We start from the raw sequence: 17,187 nt of genomic DNA, 5'->3' as shown, positions 1-17,187 counted from the left end.
GGAAGCGTGCTGAGGTTCAGGAGGGGCATGGGAGTGTAGCATGTGCACTGAGCCAGGATTCTGCTCCCAGCAAGTTTCTTCTTTTTCATTCCAGATACAGTTAATGCTGTCTTGCTCTTGGGGATTACTGTCAGCCAGACCCAGCTAACCAACTTTTCTTTTTTTTTTCCTGTCTGTACTTTACAAGCTTGGATTGAGTCCTCAAGAGACAAAACTTGGAAACCGACTTCAACCAAATGTTTCACCATTGGGACAAGTGAGATTTCCTTGTGCACACATCTATCTTCTCCTCCTTCTCCTCCTCCTCCTTCTTTTTTTTTTTTTTTTTTTTTTTTTTTTTGTTTAAATATATCACCCTTGGGGCTGGGGATGTGGCTCAAGAGGTAGCGCGCTCGCCTGGCATGCGTGCGGCCCGGGTTCAATCCTCAGCACCACATACAAACAAAGATGTTGTGTCCGCCGAGAACTAAAAAATAAATGTTAAAAATTCTCTCTGTCTCTCCTCTCTCACTCTCTCTTTAAAAAAATAAATAAATAAAAAATAAATATATCACCCAGATTTATATTTGTGATTCAAATGTTCTTTTTAGCCTTGGTCTTCTCACTTCTGCTGGGCTTTTAGGAAGTACAAACGCTACAACACAGCACTGGCTGGGCACCTGAAATGAGGCCCGCCATTTATCCAACTCACTTTCTACCCATGTGTCTCCTGAGGCCTTTACGAGCCAAGAGATGGTCCTTCCAAGATAATGTGAGGAGATCAAGGTGCAAGGAGAAGAGACTCTGTAAGACAATACCATTTATCTTCTGTTTGATTTACACTGCAGTTGTCAGAATGACATGGTCTTGGACATTTGGAAAGTGGCTGTCCAATGTATGACTGAAGTTTGGAATAACCAAAATAAGGACCTGCTGTGGTTTGGACAAGCATCCTTCAAGGGCCCAAGTGTTGAAAGATTGGTCTAAAGCCTGTGGTGCTATTGGGTGGCTGGGATCCTTAGGCGCTGGGGCCCAGTGAATGTAATCCAGGGCACTGGAAACATGCACTGGAAGGAGATGGCAGGACCTGGGCCCCTCCTCTTCCCCTCCCTTGCTTTCCTGCTGCTTGGAGGTAACCGTCTTCCACTATCATGGACTCCCACCATGTTGTGCTATCTTGCCTCAGACCAAGATAGCAACTGGAACAACCAACCATGGACAGAAACTTTCAAAACCAAGAACCCAAATAAGCCTTTTCTCTTCTTAAATTGATAATCTCAGGCATTTTATTATAGTATCACAAATCTCACTAACACAAGACCCACATGTAATAATATGTACATATACATAGTGCATCTACCAAACGAACGTAGTGTGTGTGTGTGGTACTGGGGAGAACCCAGGGCCTTGCATATGCTCGGCAAGCACTTTACCTATATCCTGAGCTCTTTTTACACTTTCATTTTGAGACAGGGTCTCACTAAATTTCCCAGGCTATCCTCCAACTTGTGATGTTCCTGCCTGAGACTCTGGAGCAGCTGGGAGTACAGGCATCGGCCACCATGCCCAGCTCATCTATCAAAATTTGCTCTACATTAGAATCATCTGGGGATTTTTGAAACTCTAAATGCTCAGGTTGTACTTCATACCTAGGGGTGGGAATCAGAATGTGTGGGGGTAAGAGGCATCGATTTTGAAAAGATCCTTAGGCAATTCCAAATTTCAGTAAAGTTTGGGAACTGATGGAAGATAAAATCGCATGTATAAGCAATTTATAGTATATCACTTAAAAGCCTCAACTAAACTTACAGAATTTACTTCTTATAGAGATTTACAATAAAAATGCTTGAACATGGGCTGGGGTTGTGGCTCCATGGCAGAGCACTTGCCTCACCTGTGTGAGGCAGTGGTTTTGATCCTCAGCACCACATAAAAATAAATAAACGAGATGGAGATGTTGTGTCCACCTATAACTAAAAAAAAAAAAAAAAAGAAAAAGAAAAAAAATAAAAAAATGCTTAAACATTATCATAATAAATTATTTTTTAAAAATGTAAAACTGTCAGTGAAATTAAAAATGATTCTGTGACCCGAACACTTGCCAAAATGTTAACAATCCATTTCTGTTTAGGGAGAGAACCATCAAGGACACTGATTCCCAGCTTCAAAAATCCTTTTTGTAAGCACAGAAGCAGACAAAATGCTGAAGGATGAGGAGAAGAAAGAATATAAACAGAGGAAAAACTAAAATGATTATTTACTAAGAATTGCAAATGCTCATTTGCTGGGTCCACCCCAAAGTTCCATTCTCTGTCCCTGGGACTTTGCGTCATTCACACAGTCGGGATGGGGAAGGGCTCAGGCTTGTAGTTTCAGCAAAAATAAACCTGAGGGTTCCTTTCCCCAGACCTCAGTGAAAACCGGGGCTCTGCTGATTTTCATGGGGGTCAGGGGGACAGAGACAGGGGCACCCCACATCTCAGCCTCGAGCCCCCCTGACCAGTCCTGGTTGGCAGTGTCCTCCCACGGACCAGCCCTGGTTCAGCAGGTTCTGGGTCCCGGGCACCCAGGCTGCTCCCCGCTGCTGCTGGGGGAACCCTCTAGAGCAACAGGCACACCCCAGACTTGGAGGAATCGCCCTTCCCGTCCCCGGACGGCCTGTTGGGGTCATTGAGTTCCTCGAACAATCCCGTCTCTATGATTTCTTCCTGCCACGCCACGGGGACAGCGCCCGTGGAAAATCTCTGGAAGAACTGCTTGTCTTTATCGTCGAATTCCACCCCGCGGACCTCGGAGAAGTCGTCGATCTCGTCCACGTCCTTGGCATAAACCACCGACGGGTCGGGCACGAACGGGGGCTCCACGAGGCCCGCCTCCAGGCGCGGGAAGTTGACCGTCTGGAAGAAAGGGTGCTTCCTAGGGTCGTCCGCCTTCTCCCTGGGGGGACAGCAGACAAGGGACTGAGACCTGGACCCACCAAGGCAGAGCCGGTGGCTGCTTCTCTCCCAACACTGAAAAGGCCACTCAGTGTCCTAAAGGATGACCTTGAAAAATAACAACGTAAATCACCCTGAACTCCACAGTAGGCACAGACAGTAGCGTTCCCATGGTTGGCCTTCAAACTGCACGGGGAGATGTGACTTTCTTTTTTTTTTAAAGAGTTGGGCACTGGGAGTGACTTTAATTGTTGGCATTTCATAGAGCACCAGGAAGATTCAAGTGGCACTGGGAGCAGTGGCCCACCCTGTCATCTCCCCTGATCAGGGAGGCTGAGGCAGGAGGATCACAAGTTTGGGGCCAAACTTAGGGAGACCTTGTCTCAAAAAAATAAAAGGGCTCAGAGGTAGAATGCCCCCTAAGTTCAATCCCTAATACAACAAAAACTAAAAATAACAATAAGTAAAAATAAAGAGGATGGGGGGATTGTAGCTCAGTGGTAGAGCCCTTTTGGGTTCAATCTCCAGTACCTCAAACAAACAGAGCAAAAATAAAATAAAACCAAAACCAAATACCAATCCATGAGCAATTTGCAATACAGCGAATGAGGATACTTTTGGTATTTGAGACTATAGTTATGATGATGAAACCTTCCTCTCTATGCTAGAACTGGTTCCAGTATTTGCCTTAGAACAAAGGAAAGAGTGTGTGTCCGAAGGCATGACCTCTTGTGTTAGCTGTCTATCGCTGTGAAACAAATTGCCCCCAAATTTAGTGGCTTAAAACAACCAACATTTATTATTTCATGGTTTCTGTGAGTAAACAATGTGGACATGGCTTAGCTGGGTGTCTCTGGCTCAAGATCTCCTGCAAGGTTGCAAGATGGCGGCCAGGGCTGTGGTCTCATGTGAAGGTCCCACTGAAGTTGGGGCATCTGCTTCTAAGGTCACCCCTGTGGTTGTTGGTCAAGACTCTATCTCTCACCACAGCTGTCTGTAACACTGTAGTTGACTGTCTCCATGGTGGAGAGAAGGAAGGAGAGACAGAGAGACAAACAGAGGGCACCCAAACAGGAGCCATGGTCTTTGTAACCTAATCTTGGAACAGGCATCTCGACATTTCTACCATATTCTATTTGCTCAGTCTCCTCTCTTGGTGAAGGGATTAGGCAGCAGAGGGGGATCCTTGGGGGACAGTCTCAGGGGCTGCCTGCCATACTTCTTTTACTTCTTCTTTAACCCAGGCTATAACAACATAAGAAGAGGACTGTTTATGGCATTGGATTAAGAATAATATTTTTTTTCTTTTTCTTTTTATGTGAGTGCATTTCCTGGTCTGATTAAGTAATGACTTCCATTTGGAAGAAGCCAATTTCTGTCATAAATCAACCTTAGTAGAAATTACTCACATTCATGGTTTCTCTTTTTACATTTTCCATTCCGGATATCAAAAAAAAAAAAAAAAGGCTTTTTTTCTCTAGAATTTCCTCAAGACCCCTCCGCCCCTCACCCCCATCAGATCCCAAGGTCCTGCAGACTGCCCGGTAAGATGACTAGAGACAAGACGAGGGGGACCAGCATTACTCCACGAGGTGAAGCTCATCATTCTCATTATTGCACTTTGTGGGCATACTGTGACTTTGTTTTAACACCTTTATTTTTAACTTTTTTATTTGCTCTGCACTCATAAAGAACTGTGCATGGGAGACTGCCAGAGAATAGGGGGAGTTTTTGAAGAAAAAATTGCAATCAAATTTTATTGTGGAAAAAAGAAATTCAGTTGGATGCTTTGATGTGCAGCCATTCCTTGGGCTGCTGTTCTGTGACTCTGGACCTCGCTGTATCCAGAGCCCATCAGGACTTCTGGGGTTTTCCCATGGTGTCTGCAGGGCTGCATCAGGAAGTGCTACCAGGTGTCTCTCTTCTCCCACAAGCCACCAAGCCTCCGGTAAGCAAAAGATAGGAAAATGCAGGCTTGCTATCTTCTGGAACTTATTCACCCAGTGTCTGTGTACTTACATTGTGTATAATAAGAGCCCGGAGGGAAAGTTATGGAGATAAACTGAAACTTCAAAGATAGATTTTTAAAAATCTATGTATTTGTTTCCAGGTGTGGTGGTGCATGCTTGTGATCCCAGCAACTCAGGAGGCTGAGGCAGGAGGATCTCAAATTGGAGAACAGCTTTGGCAACTTAGTGAGGACCTAAACAACACTGTCTCAAAATAAAATAAGTAAAAAGTTGTTTTATTGAGGTATGATTTATACAGTAACATTCACCTCTTCATCTATCAGATGGATTTGAAATGTGACAGAAGGATGCAGTTAGACTTCTATCCAAGTAGATCAGGACTGCATGTCTCCAAGGGAATCAAAGAGCTGGAACAGGACTAGGTGCCTCCAGGAAGGAGTCTGTACTACCTCCATGACTTCCAGCAGGCATGAACACCCTGTCCTTGGGCTCACAATGGCCCTTGGAATTCACTCTAAGCAGCTTTAATGTGGTTAAATGGCGAGTGTCCAGGAGCTTGGAAACCTCCAGGGTCGCAGGCCATGATGAACAGCTCTCAAATAGCATGTCCAGGGAATCAAGTCCAGGTGACCTTGGTGTGTCCTTCAGGGATGACTGACAGAAGCCTTTGGACAAGTAATTAGGAAAGACAAAGGAACCACAAGCCACTATGAGATTGCCTTTACATTCTCCTCCCAACTGGATGCCCCTAGAGTCAGGACGCACACCCTATGTCTTATGCCTTCCTTTGTCGCTGATCCAAGCTTCCTATCCTCCCTCTGGTGTGGAGGCAGCCACGAAGCTGATCACTTTGGTCTTCTGCATTAGCAACTCTCACCCCTGCACTGTCTTTGGAAATAGCACGAAGGGGCTTTGACCCTAGTCTTGCTCCCTGGCAGCTTTGTGAGGTACTGTTAGGCTCGTTACCTTGCAGGGCGCTTTGGACAAACAGGAGAGGCTGCTGAGGGAGGCAGCATTTTTTGGTAAAGTCCAAACAGGCAGGTGCAGGAAAAACTTGTTGTTGGATTGGAATATATTCCAGAGCATTAACAGAGGCTCTTGTGTGGCTGCACCCCACACAGAGATTACAATGGACTCTTAGAACCCTCAAGGGAGCAGAGATTCACTTGCCCATACACGAGGACCACACCGTGGGATTTGGCCTGCTGACCTGTCAAGACGGGGCATGGAATTCTGCGGTAAAGAAGCGCTGAAGCCACCGGCTCGCATGGTTATTTGCTCTTGTTCTGCTGCACTGATGCATCAGAACAAAACCTGCAAAAAAATCTCAAGTGGTCTTCACCTTTTACTTTATCACAAAACCTCACAGTTGACTCTGTCTTGGAGACCCTGTGAAGGCCTGGGAAAGCTTTTGACTTCTTTGTCAAATTAACTCCCAGACTTGTCAAGGCAAAGAAGGAAATCCTCTTTGGGGAGGCTAAAGAAGGAGAGAGGCTTAATGTATTTTGAATGCTTGGGAAGGCAGGCGGGAGGGGTCCTGGGCCTCTCCACTGGGTAACTCTCTGTCTGGGCCTTTGCCCTGGCTGGAGAGGACACCACTACCTAGAGCAAACATGATCTCATTTGAATGAACCTCTTAAAAATACAAAAAGTTGGCATGAAAATGTGGGAAGCCTTTCTCTTTCACCGAACAGATGTTTCTGACATGCCCCTTCTCTAGTGTCGTCAACAGTTTTAATCAAAACACTGGAGACAGCAGACTCTTTGGAGAAGGGCTTTTGCTTAATGAAGCAGCTTCCAGCAATGATCCAGTAGGTGAAGGTAGCATCTTCGGGGAAAAGCTTGCTGACATTTCATTTTATAAAACTGAAGTGGGCTCAGAAGCGCGTGGTAGCCCTTCAAAGAAGTCATCTGGAGAAATTGCGGGTCTCCCCACCCTCTGCCTTCTGACTTGTCCTTGTTTGTGTGCCCTCTGGGACTCCCTGACCTTGAGAGTCAGGACAGCCACTGACTACCAGTGATGGCCAGTGGTCACCATATTTGGATCACCTCTCCTTTCTGGGCACAAAGAGGATAACACCAGCCAGCTCCCTCACCCTTCCGCAGGACCTGCGGACAGGTTCCGGGGGACAGAAGTGGTGTGTGAAGCGTGTCACTTCCCAGCGGAGGCTGGAATAGCTCTCTGAGTTCTCTGCTTTCTGTGCAGCCACTGGGACTGGAAGGACAACGTCCACTGGAGCTGAAGATGGAAGCAGCCTGGATCTCTGAGTCACTGCTTGGAAGAGAGACATCCTGGAGAGCAGTGGGCTATGGATGGGGCTGCGTGTGAATGGGAAGTCATCTTTTTCATTGGAAGCTGTTGAGACTTTGGGATTTGCTTGTTATCATAACATGGCTTATGCTTACCTAATACAACCCTGGAACCTACATAGGAAAATCAACTCAACATTTTATTTCCACATGATGTAGAATCTATCTAACTTCAAAATACTAGTTACTTTGATCATAGGTCATGCTTTAAAAGTTACTGCAAATTAGGGCTGGGGTTGTGGCTCAGCCGTAGAGCGCTTGCCTAGCATGTGCGAGGGCCTTGGGTTCAATCCTCAGCACCACATAAAAATAAATGAATGGCATAAAGGTACTGTGTCCAACGATAACTAAAAAAATAAATGATTTTTTAAAAAGTTACTGCAAATTAATTTTAAGAATCAAGTAATATTTCTTGATAAAATTTACAAGTTTTTTTGATTGTTCAAAATACTCATTTTTGTACAATACGGTAAAACAACTTTAAACAAGAATCAAAGATAAGGACTCTTCCCCTTTGTATTAGTATATTATTTTGTTTGGCTATTTTTCAAAAGTCAGGTTGAGGCTGCGGGTATAGCTCAGTGGTAGAGCACGGGCATTTGTGAGGCTCTGGGTTTCATCTCCAGCCCTGAAAAAATAAAATAAAATTCAAAAACAGGTCAAAAATTAAATGCTTGCCTCCATGTTCAAATATTCTGACCAAAGGCAACCTTGTTTTAGAGACTCCACCAGCAACCACTTGGAGGAGTTAGAATTTGGCTGCTGAGTTCCGGTGTGTTTTCCTCACTGTGCCCAAATGCCTGACAATAACAACTTAAAGTGGAAAGGTTGACTTTGGCTCGTCACTTCCCAGTTTTCAGTCCATGGTTAGATGGCTCCTTTGCTTTGGGCCTGAGGGGTAGCTGGACATCTTGGCAAAGGGCACAGAGGAAGAAAGCTGTTCAGTTCCTGCAGCCAGGAGCAAAGAGAGAGGCAGAGACAGAGAGAGAGAGAGTTGGAAAGGGTCCAGGGACAAGATATAGTCCCTGAGAGCATGCCTCCAGTGACCTACTTTCTCCCACTATGCCCCACCTGCATACAGTCTCTGTCATATCCCAGAAGTCCATCCAAATTATTAATCCATCGAATGAATCAATCCACTGGTGAGATCAAAACCCTCATGATACAATCATTTCCAAGAAGCCCTACCTCGGAATATACTGGGGACCAAGCCTTCAGCACTTGACCTTTTAGGGGACATTCAGATCCAAACCATAACATGGTACTATATTAAAATCAGTCATACTACCTTGTGGTTGTAGGTTTCCGGTGTGTGTGTGTGTGTGTGTGTGTGTGTGTGTGTGTGTGTTTGTCTGGGGATCAAACCCAGGGCCTTGTGCATTCTAGGTAAATGCTCTACACTGATCTATACCCCAAGCCCAGATGTTTGAATAATTCTTAGATCTTAAAAGTTCCATTAAAGTAATATAAGAGATTCAAAATATAGTCTAATATCTCCCTTAGAACAATTGAGTAATGATCAATCATAATCGCTCTCACTTGTTGAGTAATTCTGAACACCTTCCCCATCGGAAACCCAGAGCTCTGTGAAAAGACAGGGCCAACAGGAGGCAGAGGGGCCAGAAGGTGCCACTGTCCCAATTATCTGGAGCTGAAAGGGTTTGAGAGTCAAGAGATGCAGGTTCTGAATCCTCCCATCTGTTTACAAGCAGAGCCTTCCAAAATAACGCCACTGTCCCAAACCCCCTCCTCCAGAGTTTTCCAAACAGGAAAGATTGACTAATCGAAGGCAACAGAGGAGTCAGGGCCCTACCTAAACAGAAATGGTCACAAACTATCCTGTCTCCCGTGTAGCCTTCCAAGGGCCATCCGTCTTCCCTAAAAGTCACTGGTTTTCCCTGTTTCTCCCTTTCTCCTTCTTCTATTAAGATGGTATATATACTTTAAATTCTAATGATCTCTTAATCACATTTTTTTTAAGTGTGAACTCCTGAATGAACAAAAATCTGTCTTTTTCCTTGATAATCTGTGTTTTGCTGATTTCATTTGTGGGTCCCCAAGCACTAAACCTAAGAAGGTAGAGGAAGTTTTTCCTTCCTGACTCTGTGTGTGTGTGTGTGTGTGTGTGTGTGTGTGTGTGTGTGTGAGAGAGAGAGAGAGAGAGAGAGAGGCGCAGAGGCAGAGAGGAATTTATTATTTTACAGTTGGCTCGTGCATTTGTGGAGGGCTTGGCAGGTCCAAAGCCTGTGGGGAAGAGTTGCAGTCTGAACCCAATAGGGCTGCCAGATTCTCATGTCCTCTAGGGAGGTTCATCTTTTTCTCTTAAGGTCTTCAACTGAATGGATGAGGCCTACCCACATTATGGAGTATGGTCTACCTTACTCAGTGTCTGCTGATTGAAGTCTCAATCTCATCTAAACACCTGCACAGGGCCGGGGATGTGGCTCAAGCGGTAGCGCGCTCGCCTGGCATGCGTGCGGCCTGGGTTCGATCCTCAGCACCACATACAAACAAAGATGTTGTGTCCGCTGAAAACTAAAAAATAAATATTAAAAAATTCTCTCTCTCTCTCTCTCTCTCTCTCTCTCTCTCTCTCTCTCTGGTACAAAAAGACCAGTATATATAGTAGAATCTAAATCCCATCTATTTTTTTTCCCTGCATAACATTAGGTACCCACTGCCAAAGGTCTAATCTTGTCTTTTTTTTTTTTTTACTTTTTTCCATTTTTCTGTTTCTTTTTTCCAGTACTGGGGATTGAACTTAGGGTGTTGCACATGCTACACGAGTGTTCCACCACTGAGCTACATTATTAGCTTTTAAAAAATATTATTTTAAGTTGTTGAGACTGGCCTCAAACTTGTGATCCTCTTGCCTCAGCCTCCCAAGTTGCTGGGATTACAGGTGTGCACCACCACGCTCAACTTGATCTTTTTTTTTTTTTTTTTTTTTTTACAATGCAAGCTGTTTTGTACCTCATTTCAATTAAAACATACCTTGGAGATAGTTCGATATCAAGTGCTATACTGTTTGAAAGCATTGAAGACAATTGATCATATAATGTGCAAATCACATTAGAAAAATAATAAGAATTTCAGGACTGGACAAGAATTCAAAATATTTTCCGAATTGCTCGGGCAGTGTGGGTGTCACAGCGTACCTCTGTGGCGTGGTAGTTTACCTGCTTCCTAAGCGTTGCTCTGGTTTCTTAGCCAAGAAGAGTCTGCAGATGTCTTTCGTCTCCTCTGTGAAGTTCTCATGGTGGAACGCGACCTCGTCTTTCATGGTTCTTTCCTTTAGATCCTCTTTACTGACCTTTTCCTTGAAATCCTTGAATGGTGTCCGTCCAGCCACCATTTCGTAAATGCTGCATCCCATTGCAAACCAGTCCACGGGGTAGGAATAGCTCGCCTTGTCCATCAGGATTTCAGGGGCCATGTAGCCATTGGTTCCAGCCTGTCGCCCGAACAGCAGAACAGAGACACAGAGGTGAGCGCAGCAGACACCCAGCACCCACTTTCCCTGACTTCCTTGGGGTGACAATGCATCTAACTGCTCTTCTCCTGCTTCCCAGCAGCCTCTGGGGCAGCCCAGGGGAGGCCATGCGGTCTACTCTGACCAGTGGGACATAAGGAGTTGTTGGCTGGGGTCATTATAGAAGTGAAAGTTGTGGCTTCTCTTGAAGTGAGAAAATCAGTTGGCCTCTCCTTATCTCTCCCCTTCTCCCTAGTGAGGAGCAAACTCAAGGCCCCTCACATGCTAGGCAAGCACTCTACCCACTCATTATCTTACATTGTTTTAATTGTTTTTTTTTATGGTGCCTGAGATTGAACCCAGGAATGCTTAACCACTGAGCCATATCCTCAGCACACCCCTGCCCCCTTTTTATTTTGAGACTGGGTTTTACTAAGTTGCTTAGGGCCTTGTTAAGTTGCTGAGGCTGGCTTTGAACTTGCGATCCTCCTGCCTCAGCCTCCCCAGTTGCTGAAGTTACCCTTGTGTGTCACTGCATTCAGCTTCATGATCTCATCTTTAAGATGAAAAGTTCAATTTGCTGTCTCAAAGATTCCCTAAACTTTCCTTTTTAAAAAAATTCCAATATAATGGGAAACTAGATGCATATGATTTTTCCTTAAGGCCAAGAACTTTCTAATATTGAATGTTCCATGTTATCTAGTGTAGGATGTTTCTTATTCTCTTTTCTTTGCAATTACATTAATATCACACATCTCTGCATTGAATAATTAACACTGCCAAGATTTCACATGAAATTTCATTTAACATGTATGACTATACATGTGTGTGCATATGTGGTATGTACACATGTATGTACAGTAGAGACACTTCTATTGACAATTTATGACAAATGATCACTGAAATAAATATATATGTGCGTGTGTGTGTATATATATATATGTGTGTGTGTGTGTGTATACATATGGGAGTCTTTTCATCTTAAAAAACTGAAATTCTGTAGCCATTAAACACAATGTATGATACACACACACACACACACACACACACACACACATTTGCTGCCAGGTGCAGTGGTGCTCATCTGTAATCCCAGCAGCTCCGGAGGCTGAGGCAGGAAGATTGCAAGTTCAAAGCCAGCCTCGACAACTTAGTGAGACCCTAAGCAACTTAGCAAGATCCTCTCTAAATAAAATATAAAAAGGGCTGGGGCTGGGGCTTAATGATTAAGCACCCCTGGGTTCAATCCCTGGTATCAAACACACATACACACACACACACACACACACACACACACACACACACACACTTGCAATAAGACATATGTAAAATTTTTTTAGTAGTATTTGAACATGTTCACATTGTTGTGTGACCAATCTCTGGGACTCTTTTCATCTTAAAAAACTGAAACTCTGTAGCCATTAAACACTAACTCCCTCTTGCTTTTCTCCCCATCCCTGCGACCACCTTTTTACTTCCTGTCTCTATGAAGGTGACTACTCTAGGAACCTCACATAAGTGGCATCAAGTGGTCTTTATCTTTTTGTGACTGCATGTGATTTTTTTTCAGTGCCCCCCTCACACTTTCCAGGAGGGCACTCTGCTGCTTAGCTGCATCCATCCTCCACCTAATTGCATGTGATTTGTGTGTGTGTGTGTGTGTGTTGCTGGGGATTGAACCCAGGGCCTTGTGCATGCAAGGCAAGCACTCTATCAACTGAGCTGTAGCCCCAACCCCTACATGTGATTTTAATACATTCATTAATTTAATAGATATTTAATGAATACCTATAACATGCCTTATAAATATAAAGAAATATAAAGTATATGTTTATATTATAAAATGTTTTCACAAAAACGCAATTGCTTTTGGTTAAAGTATAATGAATAACTCCTGTAGCAATTAAAAATGCAAAGAACACCCTAAAATGACTATCAGTTCTTATTAATACATAAAAATAGTAATTCAGATTACAGGCAGAGATTGTGAAAAAACAGATAAATGTGCTCTGCAAATTGACTCAGATTTTGGGAGTCAACATGACATAGAGCAACAGAAAGCGAAAGGCATCAACTTCCTGTTCTCCAACCAGGTTATTGAACTTTGGAGTATGTACCTCAAAAACACAACTCAGGAGAAAAGAGTAAGGAATCTATATTGAGATGTTCATGGTTCCATTATTCAAAGCAGTCAGAAGCTGGAAACACCCAAAGACCCACCAATAAATATGGCAAACCAGTCTATTAACAAATTTACATAGGTCACAGTCCTAACCCACTGGTTTCAACTATGCATATCAGAAGGTACATCAGAAAAGGTCAACAGTGTTTCAACTGTTCGGTAAGTGACTTGCTGTGTAATTGCTTACGTTTTTCTATGTGTACATAAAAGCAATAATTCAGCAATATGATATTTCATGCAAAATTTCTATGTGGATAACAAGGAAAAAACAAATGATCCAAGCACTAATGAGCAATTGGCCTGAGCAAGAAAGTTCTGAGGGTTGCAGATGCAGCTCAGTGGTAGAGCGCTTGCCTCTGGAAGCAACTGGGGTCTGACAGGCCGGGTGTGAGTCAGCGTGGCCCTGCTGTTTTCATCAAAGCTGGTATATAATTTGGGTGACCATGTGTTCCGGTTTGCCGGGGACGGTCCCGGTTTACATCTGTTGTCCTGGCATCTTGTCTGGTTTTGCATTTGTCCAGACAAAAGAGTCCCGTAGGCGTCTGTGAGGCTCGGGGTAGTCTCATTCATCTTTGGCTCCAAACCCAGGCGCTCACAGGGCCACTTGTTGCATGCCCAATGATACATTTGTTAAATAAACAACTGTAAAGATAATGACTAGAAAATACCCAGTCCCTCTCCAGCAAACATGTATTAAGGTGCATCCTGCAATGAGTTCCAGGGATACCAAGTCATAGAAGGCCTGGCCCCTGCCCAGAGGATTCAGAGACTGGTAGAGACAGGTCACAAGGTCAATTCAGTCAAGTAGAGTGAATGGTAGATGGAGTAGGTATGGGGAGGGTGTGTGTGTGTGTGTGTGTGTGTGTGTGTGTGTGTGTGTGTAGGATGGTTCAGTGAAGAGCTGAATCACAGAGGAGTTCTGCCTAGAAGGTTATCCAGGTAATTAGTATTTGCAAGAGATGTAGTCAGGAACACTGGGGTGTTCAGGGAACTTCAAGGAATTTGCATTTCTTAAATGTGGAATCTGTGGGATTCCATGATGGGAGTGGGGACTGGAGGGAGAGATGGGATGAGATGGGGACATTTTAAATGCCATGGGAGCAATATCCACCTCAATCTCCCTTTTTCCTTGCCCCCATTTACTAGAAAACCAGATGGTTAAAGACGCCAGCTCCTCACCCCTTTGCCCTTCTGGTAATTGTGTGACATGAGTTTGAGTTGAGAGGACTACAAGCTGAAGTTGCTGAGAGTTGGTGAGGAGGGAAGTGAGCTCACTTGAAAAAAACACAGAACAGATAGAAGATGGATCCAGTGGATGGACAGAGGACGAATCCATGGACAGACATGTGACAAAGCAAACCTAGTAAAACGTTGCTGGTATACAGTGGAAAATTGTCTGGCCATACAAAGGACTGATGCACTGAGACATGCCACAGTAGAGATAAACCTTCCAAACGATGAGCCAGTCACCGATGACCATATAGAGTATGGTTTTCATGTATATCAAATGTTTAAAATAGACAATTCCACAGAGACAGAAAGACTAGTGTTTTGCTTAGGGATAGGAGAGGGGAGGGGAAGAATAGGAGTAACTGCTAAAGGGAATATGGTGTCTTTTGGGGGTGAAGAAAATGTCCTAAATTGATTCCAGTGATGTTTGTGCACTTCTGTGAATGTAGCTCATACCAGTCAAGTTTAAAGGGTGAATTTGATGATATTTAAATTATAATCCAATAAAGGTACTGAAAATGTCAGGGACACATTCTAGATAGTGGGTATTTCACAGGCACTTGCTCAAGTGCAATTTTTTCAACTTTGCTGAATGCTTGGAAGCTTTTATAATAGAATGTAGAGGGGGAAATAGGAGTAAGGGGTGGGGGATGGGATGCCAGGCAGGTGGCCAGGGCCCAAGAGGCACAAGGGACTCTTCTGGGAAGGACATGAGGAGGAGCCACAGAGAGGGGGGAGGGGACTCCAGTCCTCCATCTCCGCTTTCCATCAGTCAAGGATTTACCCAAAGAGCTAACTTTATATTTCTCAGTCCACGTCTTTCAACAATTAGCAGCTGACCAGGAAATCAGGGTCCACCCTCCACAGCATGATGTTCGTGGTATTTCATCTGACTCTGAAAGTGGAGGGTCAGCCTGGCCTGGATGCACTGCCCACAGGGAGCTCAAGGGAAGAGAGGTGATGGCGGGGTGGGGGGGGGGGGACACTGGGAGTAGTGTGAGGCTTGGGGCTCAGAACCCCAGCGTCCTGAGATGTTCCAGTCAGACTGGTGTGTGCTCTTTCCATCCATGGTACTGGCTATGAGCTGGCCCTCCATGCAGAAGCGAAAGGCTGTCTGTACTGAAAAATTGTCTCACATTATTTCTTCTATCATTTTCTTACTTCCATTTTATCTTTTCTCATTTTTTTTTTGGAGACCCTGAACTTATTCTTTAAGTTTATTATCATTTGTTCCTATTTTATATATTTTTTCTTTCTTTTTTTTTTTTTGGTGGTGAGATTCCTCTATTTTGGGGGTGGAGTACTAGGGATTGAACCCAGGGCTGCTTTACCACAAAGCTATATACCCAGCCCTTCAAAAAATTTTTTGAACCTCAATGAATTTTTATTTTATTTTTTTCTTCTTTTTTTTCCTTTTAAATTGTTATTCTTTTTAGATATACATGACAGTAGAGTGTATTTTTTTTGGGGGGAGGGGTTACTGGGGATTGAACTCAGGGGCACTCAACCACTGAGCCACATCCCCATCTCTATTTTGTATTTTATTTAGAGACAGGGTCTCACTGAGTTGCTTGCCTTCCTTTTGCTGAGGCTGGCTTTGAACTCTGGATCCTCCTGCCTCAGCCCCCTTAGCCACTGGGATTACAGGAGTTGCACCACCATGTGTAGCAGTAGAGTGTATTTTGATATATTATAAATACATGGCAAATTTTTTTTAATGCTGAGATAGGGGCTCACTAAGTTGCTGAAGATGGCCCCAAATTTGTGATCCTTCTACCTCAGCCTCCAAAGTAGCCAGGATTACAGGTTTACACCATCACACGTGGTGCATATAGATCTTAAGTCTCTTTCAATATATAGATTCTTTCTTCGTCTCCTCTACCCATCCCCTGGCAAGTCTTTGCTGAAAAAAATAATTGAGGGAACCATAGAATTTCACAGTCAGATTTTGCTGACTGCATCCTTGTGATGTTATTTAATATGTTCCTCTGTTCTTTGCATTTCCTGTAAATTGATAGCTAGACCTAGAGGTTTAATCCTTCACTGAACTTTTGACTTTTGCAAATATTGTTTTCACTGACCCATAACTAACACAATAATGTGTATAGATCTTACATATTCACTTCAATACGTTTTGAAAATTGAATATGCTCTTGTAAGTAAGACCTAAATCAGTTATAAAACATCTCCATTCACCTAGAAAGTTCCCCTTTGTCTCTTTCCATTCAATTCTCCTCCCCACATTTCAGGCAATCGATTTCTGGTTTCTGTTACCATGGACTAGTTAATTAGTTTTCTGTGTTCTTGGATTTCCTCCCTACCTCCCCTCCCAGGGCTCAGAGTTTCAAGTCCATGGTTGGTCAACTGCGCAACTCTGGGTACAAGGAAGGTGAGGCAGAACTTCATGGCTGAAGGGTGTGGCAGAGGAGAGCAGCTCAGGACGTGGCAATCAGGAAACAGAGAGAGCTCTACTGCCCAAGGACAAATTATAAACCCCAAAGTTATGCCCACCAGTGACTTACTTTCTCTAGCCACACCCTACCTGCCTAGAGTTACCACCCAATTAATCCAAGGACCCCATTCCACTTCTCATAATCTAATCATTTCACCTCTGAAAATTCTCACATTGTCCTATACATGAGCTTTTGGACTACACCGCGTATTCACATAACATTCTACCCCTGGCCCTCAAAAGCTTATGTCCATCACATAATGTGAAATACACTTAGGCCATTTTGAAGAGTTCCCATCATCTTAACATCTCCCAAAAGTCCAAGTCCCAAATCTCACCTGAGACTCAAGGCAAACTTGCACATATTTTCCCTTATAACAATCAAAAGTAAGTTACATAAATCCAATATGTGATGGCACAGAGTGAACATTTTCATTCCAAAAGGGACAAGTAGGAGAATAGAAAGAAGGTATGGGACCAAAGCAAGACTAAAATCCAGCTAGGTAAAGAAGTAACTCCACATCCAGCATCTGGGGCGCATGGCATTGTGATGTTCTCTCCAAAGGACTATGTAGCTCTGCCCCACATGACCTTTCTCTTGACTTGTTTCTGCTCAATTCCTGTAGTTTTTCTTGGCAGATATGCCATGTTACTGG

At 43.8% G+C, this 17,187-nt stretch overlaps 1 protein-coding gene across 1 annotated transcript in view; it reads right to left on the bottom strand.

Moving 5' to 3' along the window:
* Positions 1-2,579: 2,579 nt before the first annotated feature.
* The window catches only part of Grk7 (G protein-coupled receptor kinase 7), a 34,691-nt gene continuing 20,083 nt past the window's right edge, over positions 2,580-17,187 (bottom strand). The window contains exons 3-4 of the mRNA XM_026384993.2: positions 10,375-10,649; positions 2,580-2,916 (exon numbers count right to left, since the gene is read on the bottom strand). Of these exons, the coding sequence (XP_026240778.1) occupies positions 2,580-2,916; positions 10,375-10,649 (612 nt within the window). The remainder of the gene's footprint in view (positions 2,917-10,374; positions 10,650-17,187) is intronic.

The sequence above is a fragment of the Urocitellus parryii genome, chromosome 2 (assembly GCF_045843805.1).
Source record: "Urocitellus parryii isolate mUroPar1 chromosome 2, mUroPar1.hap1, whole genome shotgun sequence".
Classification (NCBI taxonomy): Eukaryota; Metazoa; Chordata; class Mammalia; order Rodentia; family Sciuridae; genus Urocitellus; species Urocitellus parryii.
This window is presented reverse-complemented; position numbering and strand designations above follow the sequence as displayed.